General features: G+C 52.4%; 1 protein-coding gene across 7 annotated transcripts in view; it reads left to right on the top strand.

The window, feature by feature from the left end:
* The window catches only part of SLC8A3 (solute carrier family 8 member A3), a 118,999-nt gene extending 105,493 nt beyond the window's left edge, over positions 1 to 13,506 (top strand). For 6 of the 7 annotated variants that reach the window (XM_063332761.1, XM_063332764.1, XM_063332760.1 and 3 more), the window contains 4 exons: positions 7,682 to 7,806; positions 8,356 to 8,455; positions 9,975 to 10,250; positions 10,573 to 13,506. In XM_063332761.1, the coding sequence (XP_063188831.1) occupies positions 7,682 to 7,806; positions 8,356 to 8,455; positions 9,975 to 10,250; positions 10,573 to 10,949 (878 nt within the window). In that variant the 3' untranslated portion in view covers positions 10,950 to 13,506. The remainder of the gene's footprint in view (positions 1 to 7,681; positions 7,807 to 8,355; positions 8,456 to 9,974; positions 10,251 to 10,572) is intronic. The other variant, XM_063332762.1, reaches the window with a different exon arrangement.
* The last annotated feature ends 273 nt before the right edge of the window (positions 13,507 to 13,779 follow it).

The raw sequence follows: 13,779 nt of genomic DNA, 5'->3' as shown, positions 1-13,779 counted from the left end.
CTAAAGCAACATTTGTCAAAAGCTAAGGGCGGGCACGCAGGGTGCAGAGAGGAGCTCGAGTCTGACAGGTTTGCAAGCAGAGCTGAAAACCAAAGCGTTCATCACGCCTGAGCTGTGCTGCAAATCAAAGGAGAAGCATCTGCCGTGCAGGCTTCAGTCTCTGCTGCTTTTTGGAGGATGCCAAATCTGCTGTGCAGGGGATGGCCTGAGCCCATCGGATATTGGGCTAATTAGGAAATTGCTAGTGGCAGGCAGAAGTCCCCAGCTCCCCAAATATCAGCTTAGGGTGTTTACGGAAAACTCCTCGGAGCGGTTTGGACGTTTTCCTTTGTTACTTCTTCAGGTCCAGGAGGACTGGAAATAAGTTGAGCACAGTCTCCTTCACAGTAATTTCATTGCTTTAATTCAGTAGCTGCCTAATTTGATCAGAACCCCAGGAACCAAATAATTTCTATTAAAATAACATAACTTTCCTCCCTCTGTTGTGATACAGCCTGATTGCTTTTGGCAGCCGTTATTGGAGAACTTGGTCACCAGCTATGGAAAGTTGCTTTCCAGTTAAGGAAGAAAAGCCTCCTCTCTGTCTGGGAGGAGGAGGCAGGGGGCATCCCTGGGGTGTCCCCCCCTTGCCAGGCTGTCCTGAGGTGCCTTCCATGCGTACGGCATGTGCTTGGCCCATGGTTTGAGCTCTCGGTGCTTGGCCCCCGTGCATGCTTCAAGGTATCGGCCAGCCGGTGAGCAGAGTCCTGCTTGCCGCAGAGGCACGTGCTGGAGTGTCGCTCAAGCGGCAATCACGGCTAATCAGCAGGGAGAGAAGTGACGTCCTCGTTTAGTCTGTGTCATGTTAGATTTAGATTACACGGACGCGCAGGAATCTTTGTAAAAAAAGGGCATTACTGAACGTTTCAGTGGAATCCGTTGGTCCCGCTCCTCGTCCCCTCCCTTCGGGAGCAGCTCACACAGCTTTTCCCAGGCAGCATCCCTTTCCCCAAGGCTGCATCCCTGGGAGTGCTGGGCACCCTGGCTCTCCTCCGCGGCCCTGGGGTGTTCACCCTCCCATGGCACCTCTTCGTCAGCCCCCGCAGGGCCGGCAGTAGCACGGCCTCCACTCACTGCAGCGGCCCTGTCTCTTTGCAGAAGTCCTGGGATGCTCAGATGGATGAGCCCAAGAGAAAACACCTCCCTTGTCCTTGCAGCCCTAACCTGGGGGTACATGGGAGATCCTGGCTCTGCCCCCGCCACCTTGCAGAGCCCTCCCTGGGAAAAGAGGGCTGTGAGTTTTACACAAGGCAAAGTAACTGGGCAGGGGAGAGCCTTTGGCACAGGTTCAGCTCAGCATTTGTTTCCTCTCCGAGCCAGACTTGCAAGGCTGTGCAAAGCTTTTGAAAGCTTCACTTCGCCAAGCGTCCAGTGCCAGCTGTTGGGGCTGCAGAGGACCACAGTAGTACTGGGTACCCGTGGAGTGACTTGAGAGGCAAACCTGGGTGGTCTTTTTTAACTGCTTTAATGCATAGCCTTTAGTTTTAGCACTGGCAATGATCTCTCCATATACTCTTTATACTGTTAAATATTTGATACCAAAGTGCATGGCTACTCCAGTTGTCCCTGCCATTGCCAGCAGTGGATGCTGCTCTGGCTGTCTTGCCAGGCTTTACAAACGCCACTGAAAGCCTGAGCAAGTTTGCAAGTTGGCTTGCAAGTTTTGGGGCTCAGGAGGCTGATGTCTTTAAAGGAATGAGAAATTATCTAAGCAGTAGATACTTGTCTACCCTCATCTCCACATCTTCACTCAGATCAAAGAAAACATTTCTAAATACGTTTCTTTACTTAGGCTTTAAAAGTCATGGGTCCACTTTGTGGTGGGAAAGACTGGGGAGCGGAGATGGCAGCTGACTGGCCTGTCGGGGACAGTCGTGTCAGCAGCAATCTCAAGGCAGAGCCAGCAGTGGAATAATGCGCAGTTCCCAGCCCTGTGCCTTGACCTCCCTCTCATGAATGTGCAGCGGTTCCCAGTTAGCGTTAAGGACGCTGGGGCATGTATATGGGATTTATCACGCCTCAAAAATAGCTTCCAGGGCTAAGTAAGCAGATTCCTCCCTTTTTTAGAAAGCAGCCTAGGCTGCCGGTGCTTGTGCATGTGCATGTGTTTCAGTAAAGGGCATATCCATATGCTAACCTCAGAAGCCACAGTGTCTTTTAGCCAGCAGTCTTCCCCAGTTGTGACTGACGGCTTGACAGTGCTCTGGACAGAGGAACTCATTCATGCTCACTGTGTACTTTGTTTAGCCAGGATTATGTTTTATTGAGCCGCAACAAAAAAAAAAATCCTTTTTTAATTGTCGTTTTAATTTCTTCCTAGCAGTGCAGTCCCCAGAAGGGGTGACCTTCATGCAGATACATGCCTGCCCTAGAAATGGATGGAAACGAGATAGCTCTAGGGGTGTGAAATGGCCTTCATAGCAATCTTTCATGAATACATTGCTGGTTTTAATCCAATTTATTCAGCAAGTGACAGGGAATACAAACTGGTCCGCGGCTGTTTGGTAGTCTTGCAGCATTGCCTAGGTGATGGGTTGTTACCTCTCTAACGGTGTTCCAGGGCCTTCCCATTGCCTGTTTCAGCTCAGAAGATGTAGTGGCCAGATTACCCCATGGAAATGGGCTTTATCTAACTTTATGATGTGTCCAGAGCAATTCCAGGAGCAGTGCCTGAAGCGAGAACACTGCTCGGTGTTCCCTTTTTCCCCTGGAAAAAAAATAGGAGGAGTAGCGGACCTGCTTACAGTATTTTGAGCCCAGGAAACTGCCTATCATGTGTAGGTCGGAGAGCGCTTGCAAATAGCTGCAGATTAAGTGCCAGGATGGCCCCGCGGGCGCAGGTGGCTCTGGTGCAGGTGAGGAGCAGAGGAGTGAGCGTGGCAGGGACGTGCCCAGCAGGGCTGCAGAGCACCGCAGTGGCAGGACCACAGCTAGGAGCTGCTGGCCCCCCTCATCTGTCCGACCTTTGAGGGTCTGAACTGACCCCGAATGAGGCAGAATAAGCGACAGCGTGAAGTGCTTTAACCAAAAAAAACCTCTCCTTGCTATCTTCCAGCAAGCGTTGGGTCCAGCACCCAGCGGGCGTCAGCCGTGACTTTCGCTACAGCCTGGTCAAAAGGAGACTTCATTCTCATTCCTCCCACCCAGCCTTTGATCTTACCAGACCTGTTCGTCTCCCCTGCTCGCAGTATCTCCTCTCTGACCCGCGGGCTCCCTGGTGCCAGGAGCAGAGTACCTGCCGCAGCAGCCCCAGCTTGCCTCACCTCAGCAGCCTGCGCGGGCTCCTGTAGCCCAGATGGGTTGTTAGCACTCAATGGTAGCACAGACCTATGTGCCGGAGCAGGCAGGGTTTAGGGGACCCCTCTCTCCTCACCTTCCCTGTCCCAGGGAGGAGGTGGAGGCAGCCCAGGAGGTCCTGGCAAGCGGCTGTTGTTGCTGGGCATAGCCAGACCTTATCAGGCTTAATTGGGGTTGACAGCAGGGAGTCCAGGGTGCAATCCGTGTTGAGAAGTAGGTACTGATGCTGATACAAACAGAAATCAGGCTAGTTAATAATTAAGCTGTGGCTTGGCAGCATTCACCTTGACAGACTTGACCTTCCAAATTAAAAGTCTGTCTCTCTCCCCCCCCCGCCCCTTGTGGTTTATTTATCACAGCCCTTGGTAGTCATCTTTGCGGGCTACTGCGCCGGGGTGATGCGTGACACACCTCACCGATGCCCTGTCCCCGCTTTCTGGAGGAGCCCTCCAAGCCCCCCATCCCTACGCCTGGTCCGTCAGGAGGTGGGAGCGTGCCCCACACTTGCTGCGGAGACAGCGGCCTCCTGTGTCTCTGAAGGCAGGCTGGTGCACCCTGCTACTGGCTGAAGGGCTTCCCTGAAAGGCAGGAGCATCGGGAGTGAGCTCTGCCACTGGGAAGTTGCAAGGGTTTATTCCCTCTCGGCCATTGGATCTGTACACACGGGGATCAACTCTGTCCTCAGCATCCCATCGGAACAGACAGACCGGAGCAGGTTCAGGTGTTCGGCAGAGGTTGGCACTGATTCCTGCTACAGTGTGCTCGGGTGTCCTGAACGGTAGGTGGGTAGAAGTGGTGGGTTCATGTAGGTTTTTTGTATTGCTCTTTCGAGGTGCGTAGCTCTCCCCCTTAACAGTATGGTGAGTATAGGTTGGGGCAAGAGATGTGTCAGCTGGGCTCCTAAGTTTGTCCTTCCTGCCACAAAGGGCACTGCCTTAACTTCAGGGGACAATCGGCAGCCTGCTGTTTGGCACCTCTGGGTCACTTGCACGAGTGCATTGAGCAAGATCCAGCACAATATTGACATGCGACTCTTAATTTATGTCTCCTACATTAGGACAGAGGCTCAGTGAAAATACAATGGCAGGTTAAATGTTTTCAGGTGCACCTTTAAAGTCGATTAGGTTTCTGTGCTTTGCACATTCACAAATGTGACTGCTTTTTAATAAGGCGTGACAGAATTACCTCCTTCTTTCAGCATCTGCAAGTTTCCTCTATTAATATTTCTGCCCATTTGGAGATGCTGCCTGTGCCTATTCTCCAGCAGTTTGCTTGCAGCTGACGTTGAAAGCCTGGGAGTGGTGTTCAGTCGGCTGCCCCCATAGGACATCCTTGACGTGCTTTCTTGGGCACCTGTGTTTCTTCTCTCTGCGCCCCAGTTCTCCGTATTCACCGCAGAGGAGCTGCGTGGTGACAGCAGCGCCTCCATTATTCATGTCTCGGTGGACGTGCTGTCAGCAGGTGGCAGGTCTCCATCATTGGCCAGCTTGTACCTTCACCACGAGTGTCCTACCTAGGGCTTGAAGGTGCCTCTGGTGGCACGTCTTCCACTGACAAGGTGCCCTCTGAAATAGTGCAAGTCACACAGCCCTTCAGTGCTGTGGTAAGTACCAGTGCCTTCAGTTCGGTGGAGTGCCCGGTCCCGTGCTCACACTGCATCCAGCCTTCAGGCTTAGCGCAATCTGTCCACTCCTTGACATGGATGTGTTACTTGGTTTACTCTAAGAGCTGCCTGGCAAGTGATTGCCAAGCTCATCAAATCAGTAGGTGATCTGTGAGTGTCTTGCAGAGGCAACAAAGCCACCTGCCAGCAGCCAAAGGTCCTGCCTCTGGCCGTGGACACAGGCATTCCCATGCAGCCTGCCCGACAGCCTTGGGCCTGGCACACAGTCAGAAGAGACACAAGAGATTTTCTTCCTCGGAGGAGGGTTTCGGGTATCGCACTCTCCTGCCTGGCACAGGTACATAAACCGTCACGAGGAAGATGCCAGGTTCTGGGATAACGCCGTGTTGGATACTGCTCCCTGCGGGGAGGGGAAGGCGTTCTGCACTGCGTGTGCCCACAGACCTGCTTGCAGCGCAGCCTTGCCTAGGCAGCTGATACCTGCGTGAGGCTCCGTGTTGTCTTACCACGCCAAAGGCTTTTGTCAAATCAGTCAAAGTGCAGACTGAGGCTACCTTGCATCTATTCTCCTGGAGTTGTTAAGCCGAGGAAATTCTGCCCGACATTCCCCATTTTCAGGGCAGGTCCTCTGATTCCAGAGATTTGCTTTCTGTGCTGTGCAACTGCAGCCAGTGGGCGAGAGCCCAAGGGACCGTGCTGCCGGCTGTGACCGCAGCTTTCCTCAACCAACCCCACCAAAGGTTGTAGTGAGCCAGACTATCACCGACTCCGAGCTTTGCAGCCCTGCTGGAATGGGTGCCGTGCTGTTTCTCAGCTCGGTACCATCAGCATACGTCAGCCCGTGCTCAGCTCATCTGCCAAGTGGGCCTTGCAGAGCTGAGGTGCCTCCTCCCCCGAGCTTCAGGTTATGGTGGAGCTCAGACAGGAGAGACCCACATATGCGGCACGGCAACTGATACATAAGCATCTGCATTTTCAGCAATGGATGCAGCTCGACATCTTTGTACACTTCCATGTAGAAGCAGACTGGACTTTCTTGATCGCTGCCTTGGAAAATGTTTTGTCTAATTCCCTGCTCAAATGAATATAAGTAACTGGGATCTTGTTGTTGATGATCATGAGGTCATGTCTCCCGCGTGTTGCATGAGGCACAACATTTGTTCAGGTTCACCCCTGTTTCTGCACTTGTCCATCTCAGCTGCCCCCTCCCCTCTCTGCTTGGCCTTTGCCTGCAGTTGCCCCCTTACCCCTCTGGCATCCTGTATTGCCTGGCTGCTCCAGGTGCCATGCTCCCTTCTCTCAGTATTTGTAAACTTTTGGGGATTCCCAAATCCAGAGTACACTGTCTTTGAACTAGGCAGTGATGGTTTTGATCACTGATTTCAAATGATGGAGGTAGTTATTTCTGCTTCTGTGATGGGTTATAATAATGTCACCTGCGACAGGAGTTATTATATATTTTATAAACTCTGCAGGTCTTGCAAGGCTTACAGCCTTTGCAATCAATCCAGCTGGATTGATGAAGAGAAGCCAGGGTGTATAACTAGACTTCATGGAGAGCTGATAATTTCTGTGTGATTTCTGGTGCAAAGTATGAGATCTGTTGGAGCCCGCGTGGGATTAATCACATTTCAGGCATTACCTGGGCTGTTTGTAAATGCTGCAGGAAACCTTGGGTAACATCTGGTCCACTGCTTAGCCAGAACAAGATGCTCTGCATTTGTGATACCCCTCCCAGGTTCTGCAGAGCTTCAGCTCCTGCTGCCAGGCTCAGCTGGGCCCTGTGCTGCAGCTCTGACTGGTCAGACACGGGAAGGCTGGGCAAAACACAGCTGCTTTCTTGACATGTCAAGGCTTTTCAGAGAGCCCATCGACACATGCCTGCACTTGAGTGTCTGGGTGGGAGAGGAGACCTTGGTCAGGGCTGGGGACATTGCCAGGGCACTTTTCCTGATGGTTAGGCGTGCTCCTTCCCATCCAGGCAACCAGAACTTCCCCAGGCTCCTCCTTGGGTTTGCTGGGGCATCAGCAAGGTGAGCCTGACACAGGGTCGTCTCAGCGTGCTGCCGACCTGGGGTCCTGGTTTTGTCTCCGCCAGCAGAAACTAAACATCCAGTAATATGAAAGAAAAAACCCACTTGGCTCCTGACTTATTTCTTCCAGTTCATTTTTCCAAATGCTAGGAACATGTATCTGTGTGCATGGGTGGTTGTGACGGAGCGTTAGATCAAGCACTGAGTGGCACAGGGTGCCAACAGTGATTTTCTAATCAAAGGGGAGTAAAAAGATCCTGTCTCTTGCTCCTTCAAACCATGAAACACAGCAGGGTGTCAAAGCTGTCTGAAAAGATGCTTGTGCCAAATGGCGGAATGAGTCGGTACCTCAGTCTCACCAAGGATGTGGCTGCTGCAGGGGTGATGGGAGGGCATATGTCATACAAGAGCACCAATACAGGCTGAAGAAACATTATGGGTTTGGGTTTTTTTAATGAATTAAAACCATATTTTATACGTTCTCAGTGATTAGCTGATATTCAGAAATCTTCGTCCTTTGTTTCTGTGGTCCAACTCCCCACCACTCCCCCCAGTCACTGTGTGCACTTAGCAAGCTGTGAAGGGGCTGCTCATGAAGCCCATGCTCAGGCCCTGCAGACAAGCCTCCGCGGTGCCCTGGTGCTCCAGGGCTGCTGTCTACAGCTTGGTGTTGACCTTATTTTCACAGAAGTGGCTGAGAGGAAGCTGACGGTTGAAGAGGAGGAAGCCAAGAGGATTGCAGAGATGGGCAAACCAATACTTGGCGAGCATCCCAAACTAGAAGTCATCATTGAAGAGTCCTATGAGTTCAAGGTCAGTAGTTGTCCCAGGGGTCCTCCAGGAGGGGAAAGCCATGTGGCACTGAAGAGCAGCTGTGGAGAGCAGGACCGAGGTGGCAGGGGGTGGCCACTTTTTGAGGGAAAGTGTTGCTGGAAGAGGAAAAGGAGTATGCAATGCAATAAGGCGTCGGGGAAGCCTACAAGAAATGCCAGGAGATGTAGTTGCTGGTAGGCAGAGGTGGAGGGAGGAAGGCAAGGGAGCCTGGAGCTCTGCTGGAAGCAGATGGAAGCCAGCGTGTGGGAGAGGGCAGGAGCAAAGCTGTCTCTAGTGAGGCAGGGGTGAAGGAAAAAGGAACCTTGTCTAAAGTAAGGGGTGGCAAATAGGCAGGCTCTGGTGAGGTCTGAGTCAGCCTGTCCGGGGAGAAGGTGGGCCCAACTTGTCATGGCCTTATCTGACTGGTAGGAGAGTGCTTGTTGCACCTCCACAGTTTGGGAAGGGTCTGTGAGATCACAGTGCACTGCAAGATCAGCCTTGCCCACTAGCAGCCAGTTTAATTGCTCTGCATCTTTATTCCCACCACAGAGCACCGTGGACAAGCTGATTAAGAAGACGAACCTGGCTTTGGTTGTAGGGACACATTCCTGGAGGGACCAGTTCATGGAGGCCATTACCGTCAGCGCAGGTGAGGGGGACGTCAGAAAACCCACACCAGCATCTGCAGGGCTCATGCGGCCTGGGATGAGGTCTGTCTGGGCTCAGGAAACAGCATCTGCCTGGTCAGTGATGCTCAGCGGTTGCGTGCACAGTGGCCACCAGCAAAGCCAGTCCAAAGAGCTCCTTTGTTCCAAATATACTGGGCTTTTGCAGATGCTGGGAGTCCAGGAGATCCATCCTTTGGTGCGGAGCCATCCAGGAGGCCAGTTTTCAAAGACTTTACGTCTGCTGGCAGTGGTCCTGCTGCTTCAGTGGTCTGACCACCAGCATATAGGCATCAAAATCCCATCCTGGCTGGGCTGCTGGCTCCTGGTGTGCCCAGTGCTGTCCTGGTCAGGTAGATCCTCCTGCTGGAAGATGTGCTGTCTGCCACGGCCAGTAGAGTCTCTGGGAGTAGGGAGGGTTACCACATGCAGACAGGAGATGTTGCCCCACGAGGCAGCAGCTGGTGGAGGGAAAGGCCCAGAGACCTGCCAGCTGTTGCCCAGGGAGCTGAGAGAGCTCACCACTTCCAGAGCCAGGCAGCTGTGGAACAGACATTTTAGGCATGTCTGTGCCATTAATGACACTTGGGCACCTTTCTGAACCTTTCCTTGATAGTTTGGCGTCTTTCCCGAAGGGCTGTTTTCCACCCCGCCATAGTGCAGGTAGCAGGCAGGTGGCTGAGTGGGAGCTGTCGCCAGTGGCCACAAGGGCTTCTTCTGACATGAAAGAAGAGATGTGGGGTATTCAGATTTTTCATTCTAACAATTAAGAGAAACTGCTTCTGTGGAAACAATACTTCCATCCTTGGAGCAAGCAGGCCTGCTTCTCTCTTCCTCTCTCTCTCTCCTTCCCTTTGCCTTCTGCTCTGTGCTCCCTGCCTGCTTTCTCTTCCTCCAATTTATTTCCATCATCCTGTATCCGCACAAAGACCAGCAGTGCTTCCAGCCTCGGAGCTGACCTGGCCCACCAGGCTAAGGACAGAACCCCTCCAAGGGGCTGCAGCGCTGCTGCTGATACCCTCACACAGATGAGAAATGTCTTGCTGGGGTGCTGCTGGTGCTCTTGTGCAGGAGGACCAAGAGTTTCCCAATTCTATCGCTTTCTGCTATTTTACCCACGTCACTTGCCTGTGTGACTTCATGGTGCCCCTCAGCTGTGATCTCCACAGGCTGACTACATACTGTGTGACTGCCTGTGGATGGGAACGGGGATGGGGATGGGGCTTGTCTCTCTGTGTGTACAACTCACCACTCTGCCACTCACCAGCCCTGCAGGCTCTGGGGTGTATCGAGAGGCAGCCCTCTTGCCAAACCTCACCCACCACTGGGGGACCTGGTGTGCCCTGAGCCCACTGTTGTGGCCAGCACCACTCCTCCTTGTCCCAGGAAAGTAGCATCCCTGGAGCCCTGCGCTGGGGGGCCAAGCACGGGCTGCAGCCCACCCCTATAATCTTCACCTGCCCCATCATGAGTGCTGGACCTCCCCTTCCACATTGTTTGCAGCGGGTGATGAGGACGAGGACGAGTCCGGCGAGGAGCGCCTGCCGTCCTGCTTTGACTATGTGATGCACTTCCTGACCGTCTTCTGGAAGGTGCTGTTCGCCTGTGTGCCCCCCACTGAGTACTGCAACGGCTGGGCCTGCTTTGTTGTCTCCATCCTCATCATCGGCATGCTCACAGCTGTCATCGGTGACCTCGCCTCCCACTTCGGCTGCACCATTGGCCTCAAGGACTCAGTGACCGCCGTCGTCTTTGTCGCCTTTGGCACTTCTGTACCAGGTGGGACAGCTGGGGAGGCCGGGGATGGGGTGGGAGGCAAGCCCTCTGGTGGCTTTCCTGCTCCCAGGAAGCAGCTCTGTCATGGGATGGGGTTCAGGCTGGGAAAAGGCTCCACAAATCCCTGTCCCCAGGCAAGGTCTGCACCCCACTTGGTGGCAACACAGGGTCCCTGGACACGGGAAGAGTGGTATGCACCAGAAGTCTGTGTCCCAATTTGGCCAGTGCCACACCTGAGCCTCCCTTGTCCCCCAGACGTGAAAGGTTGCCCATTTCTCCTGTTGGACCCCCAGTGATTTCCCCTTCCCTCCTCTCCTAACCCCAGACACGTTCGCCAGCAAAGCTGCAGCCGTCCAGGACGTGTACGCCGACGCCTCCATCAGCAACGTCACGGGCAGCAACGCCGTCAACGTCTTCCTGGGCATTGGGCTGGCGTGGTCGGTGGCGGCGATCTACTGGGCATCACAGGGGCAGGAGTTCCAGGTGTCGGCAGGCACCCTGGCCTTCTCCGTCACCCTCTTCACCATCTTCGCCTTCATCTGCATCAGTGTCCTCCTCTACCGCCGGCGGCCCCACCTCGGGGGTGAGCTGGGTGGCCCCCGGGGATGCAAACTGGCCACAACGTTGCTCTTCGTCAGCCTCTGGTTGCTCTACATCCTCTTTGCCACCCTGGAGGCCTATTGCTACATCAAAGGGTTTTAGGCGGTGGAGGGACGGTGCCGCCGGGGGGAGGGACCCCCTCCTCCGTTACCTCACCGGACACCAGTCCTGGAAGCGCGGTTGCACCGGAGGGGACGGCTGTCCGTCGGGGGCCGCTGCTGCCCAGATGGTTGGACGGCTGGGCACCAAGAAGGGAAAAACCATCACAGAGGGGGGGAAAAAAAACCCGAACAAACAAAACCCACCCAAAATGATACAAAAGAAAAAAAAAAGAGCAACAATGGCAAGTGTTGAAATAAAACAAAACACAATAAACCCAGCCACTGACCCCATTCAGTGAGATTAAGAAGTTTCAGTCATCTCTAAAGGCCACCTCTCCTGTAGGGGCTTGTCTCCTTCTCCTTTTCTCCTGAGCACCCTTCCGCTGTACGGAGATGTTTTTCTTATTTTTACTGGTTGGGAATTGCAGAAGTCTGATCAGGAATTTGAAATTTTTTTTTCCTTTTTTTTTTTTTTTGTTTGCTTGTTGCTTTTTGGTTTGGGGGGGTCACGCTGCCTGCTTATATTTTTTTCTTTTTTTATTACTGAAACAAAAAAATGTTAAAAATCTACTCTGAAGCTTCAAGCTGCCGTCAGTGCTGGAATTGAACATGTGTATTTTTTGAAGCCACAAAAGACTGTGACACAGTCAAAGAACTTTTTCACTATTACCCGTTTCCTCCCTCGCCGCCTTCCATTTCTTTCTTTTTTAAGAACATCACAAGACTGATATATTTTTACTACAAACACAGACACACAGACACACAGTGACAAAGGCTGGAGCATGTAGCATCTCAATCACCTGCCTGGGCTAGGAAAAAAAGGAGGGAAAAAACCCAAACCCCAAACCCCAACCTTCTAATATAATACGTGTCATGTATATTTTGACTGTGGCATTTCTCTTTGTATAATTAACTTTGAGCTTGTGGTACTGCAGGGAGAGAAAATTATGTTAATTTACAACCGATGAAGAAATAAACGGCTATCCGGGAATAGCCAGCCCTTGGGCGAGCAAGGGGTCCAGGGAAAGCGGTACCGGCTCCTTGGGGGTGGTGGGTTTTGCTGCGTGGCCCTCCTGCTCGGAGATGGAAATGAATTGAGGAACCCCTGGATAGCGTGCCCGTTCGTTCCCAGCGCCGTCCCACCCCGAGCTGTGGCGTGGCCGCCCTTTCACTCGTTTGCTGCCCCAGTTTTCACAGCGCCCGCATCTTGCTGGTGGTCTCCAGGCCATTGAAAGGCTTAAAAACTGCCACCCACATCAGGACTCCTGTAGCATCTCGAGTACCTTTCAGGAATACCCAGATAGACAAAAAGGCATCCTTTTCATTTGAAGTGCATTTCTTTTTAAGGAAAAAAAAAAAACAAACAAAAAAAACTACCACAAGAGTATGTCATGAATTACATCAATGGCTGCTAATTGAAATGTTGGGTTGGTAATAAAAATAAATAAAAACTATACCTATACCTATCTAAGCAGTGCTATCTAGAAACATATTTCTTAATGGAGAGTCCTGGAAGAGGATGTTAAGACCTTATTCTTTGTAAAGTGTTTTCAAGATGAAGATAATTCATTCTATAAAGAAACAGGCGCTGTAAAAGAAAGCGTTTTCTTCATAAAGTTCCCTATAATAAGCCAAACCCTGGGAGGCAGCGAGTAAGAGAGGGTCTGCCAAAAGGTACGTCTCTGCCTGCTGCAGTGCTTTCTGCTGCCCCAGGAGGCGGGGAGGAGGTGGCCGTAGGTTAGGAAAAAAGCAATGGGAACAAGGTTGTCACGGACAAAAAAAGAGATGTAACATTATAGCAAGTGACTGGATGAAAGCGATGATGGTCCTTAACACACAGATGAAGTATTTATTTTCATACAAAATGTTTATCAGATACCTATATCTCTATATAAGTGTGTATACACGTAAAGCGGAGAAGGCGGCTCCTTCTCAGGGGAGCAGCAGGAGCTTTGCCGGTGGGAGCCCACCGTGGGTGAAAGCCGTGGGGTTTGAAGCCAACAAGCATCTGACCTCCCGCCTCCTTACCCGTCCTCCGCCATGCCTTTGGGAAAGGGCCTGAAAAAGACGGGCAAGAAACCCTGAGGCGGGGCTCCCACCGAGGTTGCCGGTCCTTCTGGCCTCCAGCTGTGCCAACAGCCACCGAGAGCAGCTGCTGCCGCCACCGACCGCCGCCACTGCCTGCCAGCCAGGGACACGGATGACACTGAAAGAAAAATTACAAATATCCCACCAACCCCAAATGCTGTCTGAGGCGGGGGGGTTTAAAGTGCAGCTCTCAAGGGGAAGGTTTGTTATCATTGCTGTTTTTAATTTGGAGCATATAAAGTCTGTTGAGCTCTTATTTTACCTGTGCCAGCTCACCCACCCCTGGGTAAAGCCCGGCCTGGGGAGCTGCCGTGCTGTTCTTCTGTTGCTTGTGCTGTGTCCACCACGTGCTTTTCATCTGCTTCCTTCTTCAGCGGGCCTTGGGCGGGGGGGGAACAGGACTGGCTGCCATCAGTGCCAACTGCATGGGGACCTGCATGCCCTCCATGCACGAGGGCGATCTGCGTCAGGCCGACAACATCCGCAGAGTGTTTCTTTCTTTTATTTTTATTTTTTACTTCATTAAAAAATATGCAAGCTGAAAAAAAAAACACCAAGCAAGTTTGGTGCCTCTGGGGATTTATTTATTTATTTATTTATTGCTAAGGCTTTCATGTTTTATTTTGGGTCTCGTTATCTGCTTGCTCCTGCTTTCCTTTGGGCAGGTGCCTGGACTTGGTGGCGCTGTCTCTGGCTGGTTTGCTCCCTCCTCCAGTTTGGTCCTGCTGGCAGGACCCCAATGG

Source organism: Chroicocephalus ridibundus, chromosome 4, assembly GCF_963924245.1.
Source record: "Chroicocephalus ridibundus chromosome 4, bChrRid1.1, whole genome shotgun sequence".
NCBI classification, from domain to species: domain Eukaryota; kingdom Metazoa; phylum Chordata; class Aves; order Charadriiformes; family Laridae; genus Chroicocephalus; species Chroicocephalus ridibundus.
Note: the sequence above shows the minus strand (reverse complement) of the source record. Positions and strands in the feature narration are given on the sequence as shown.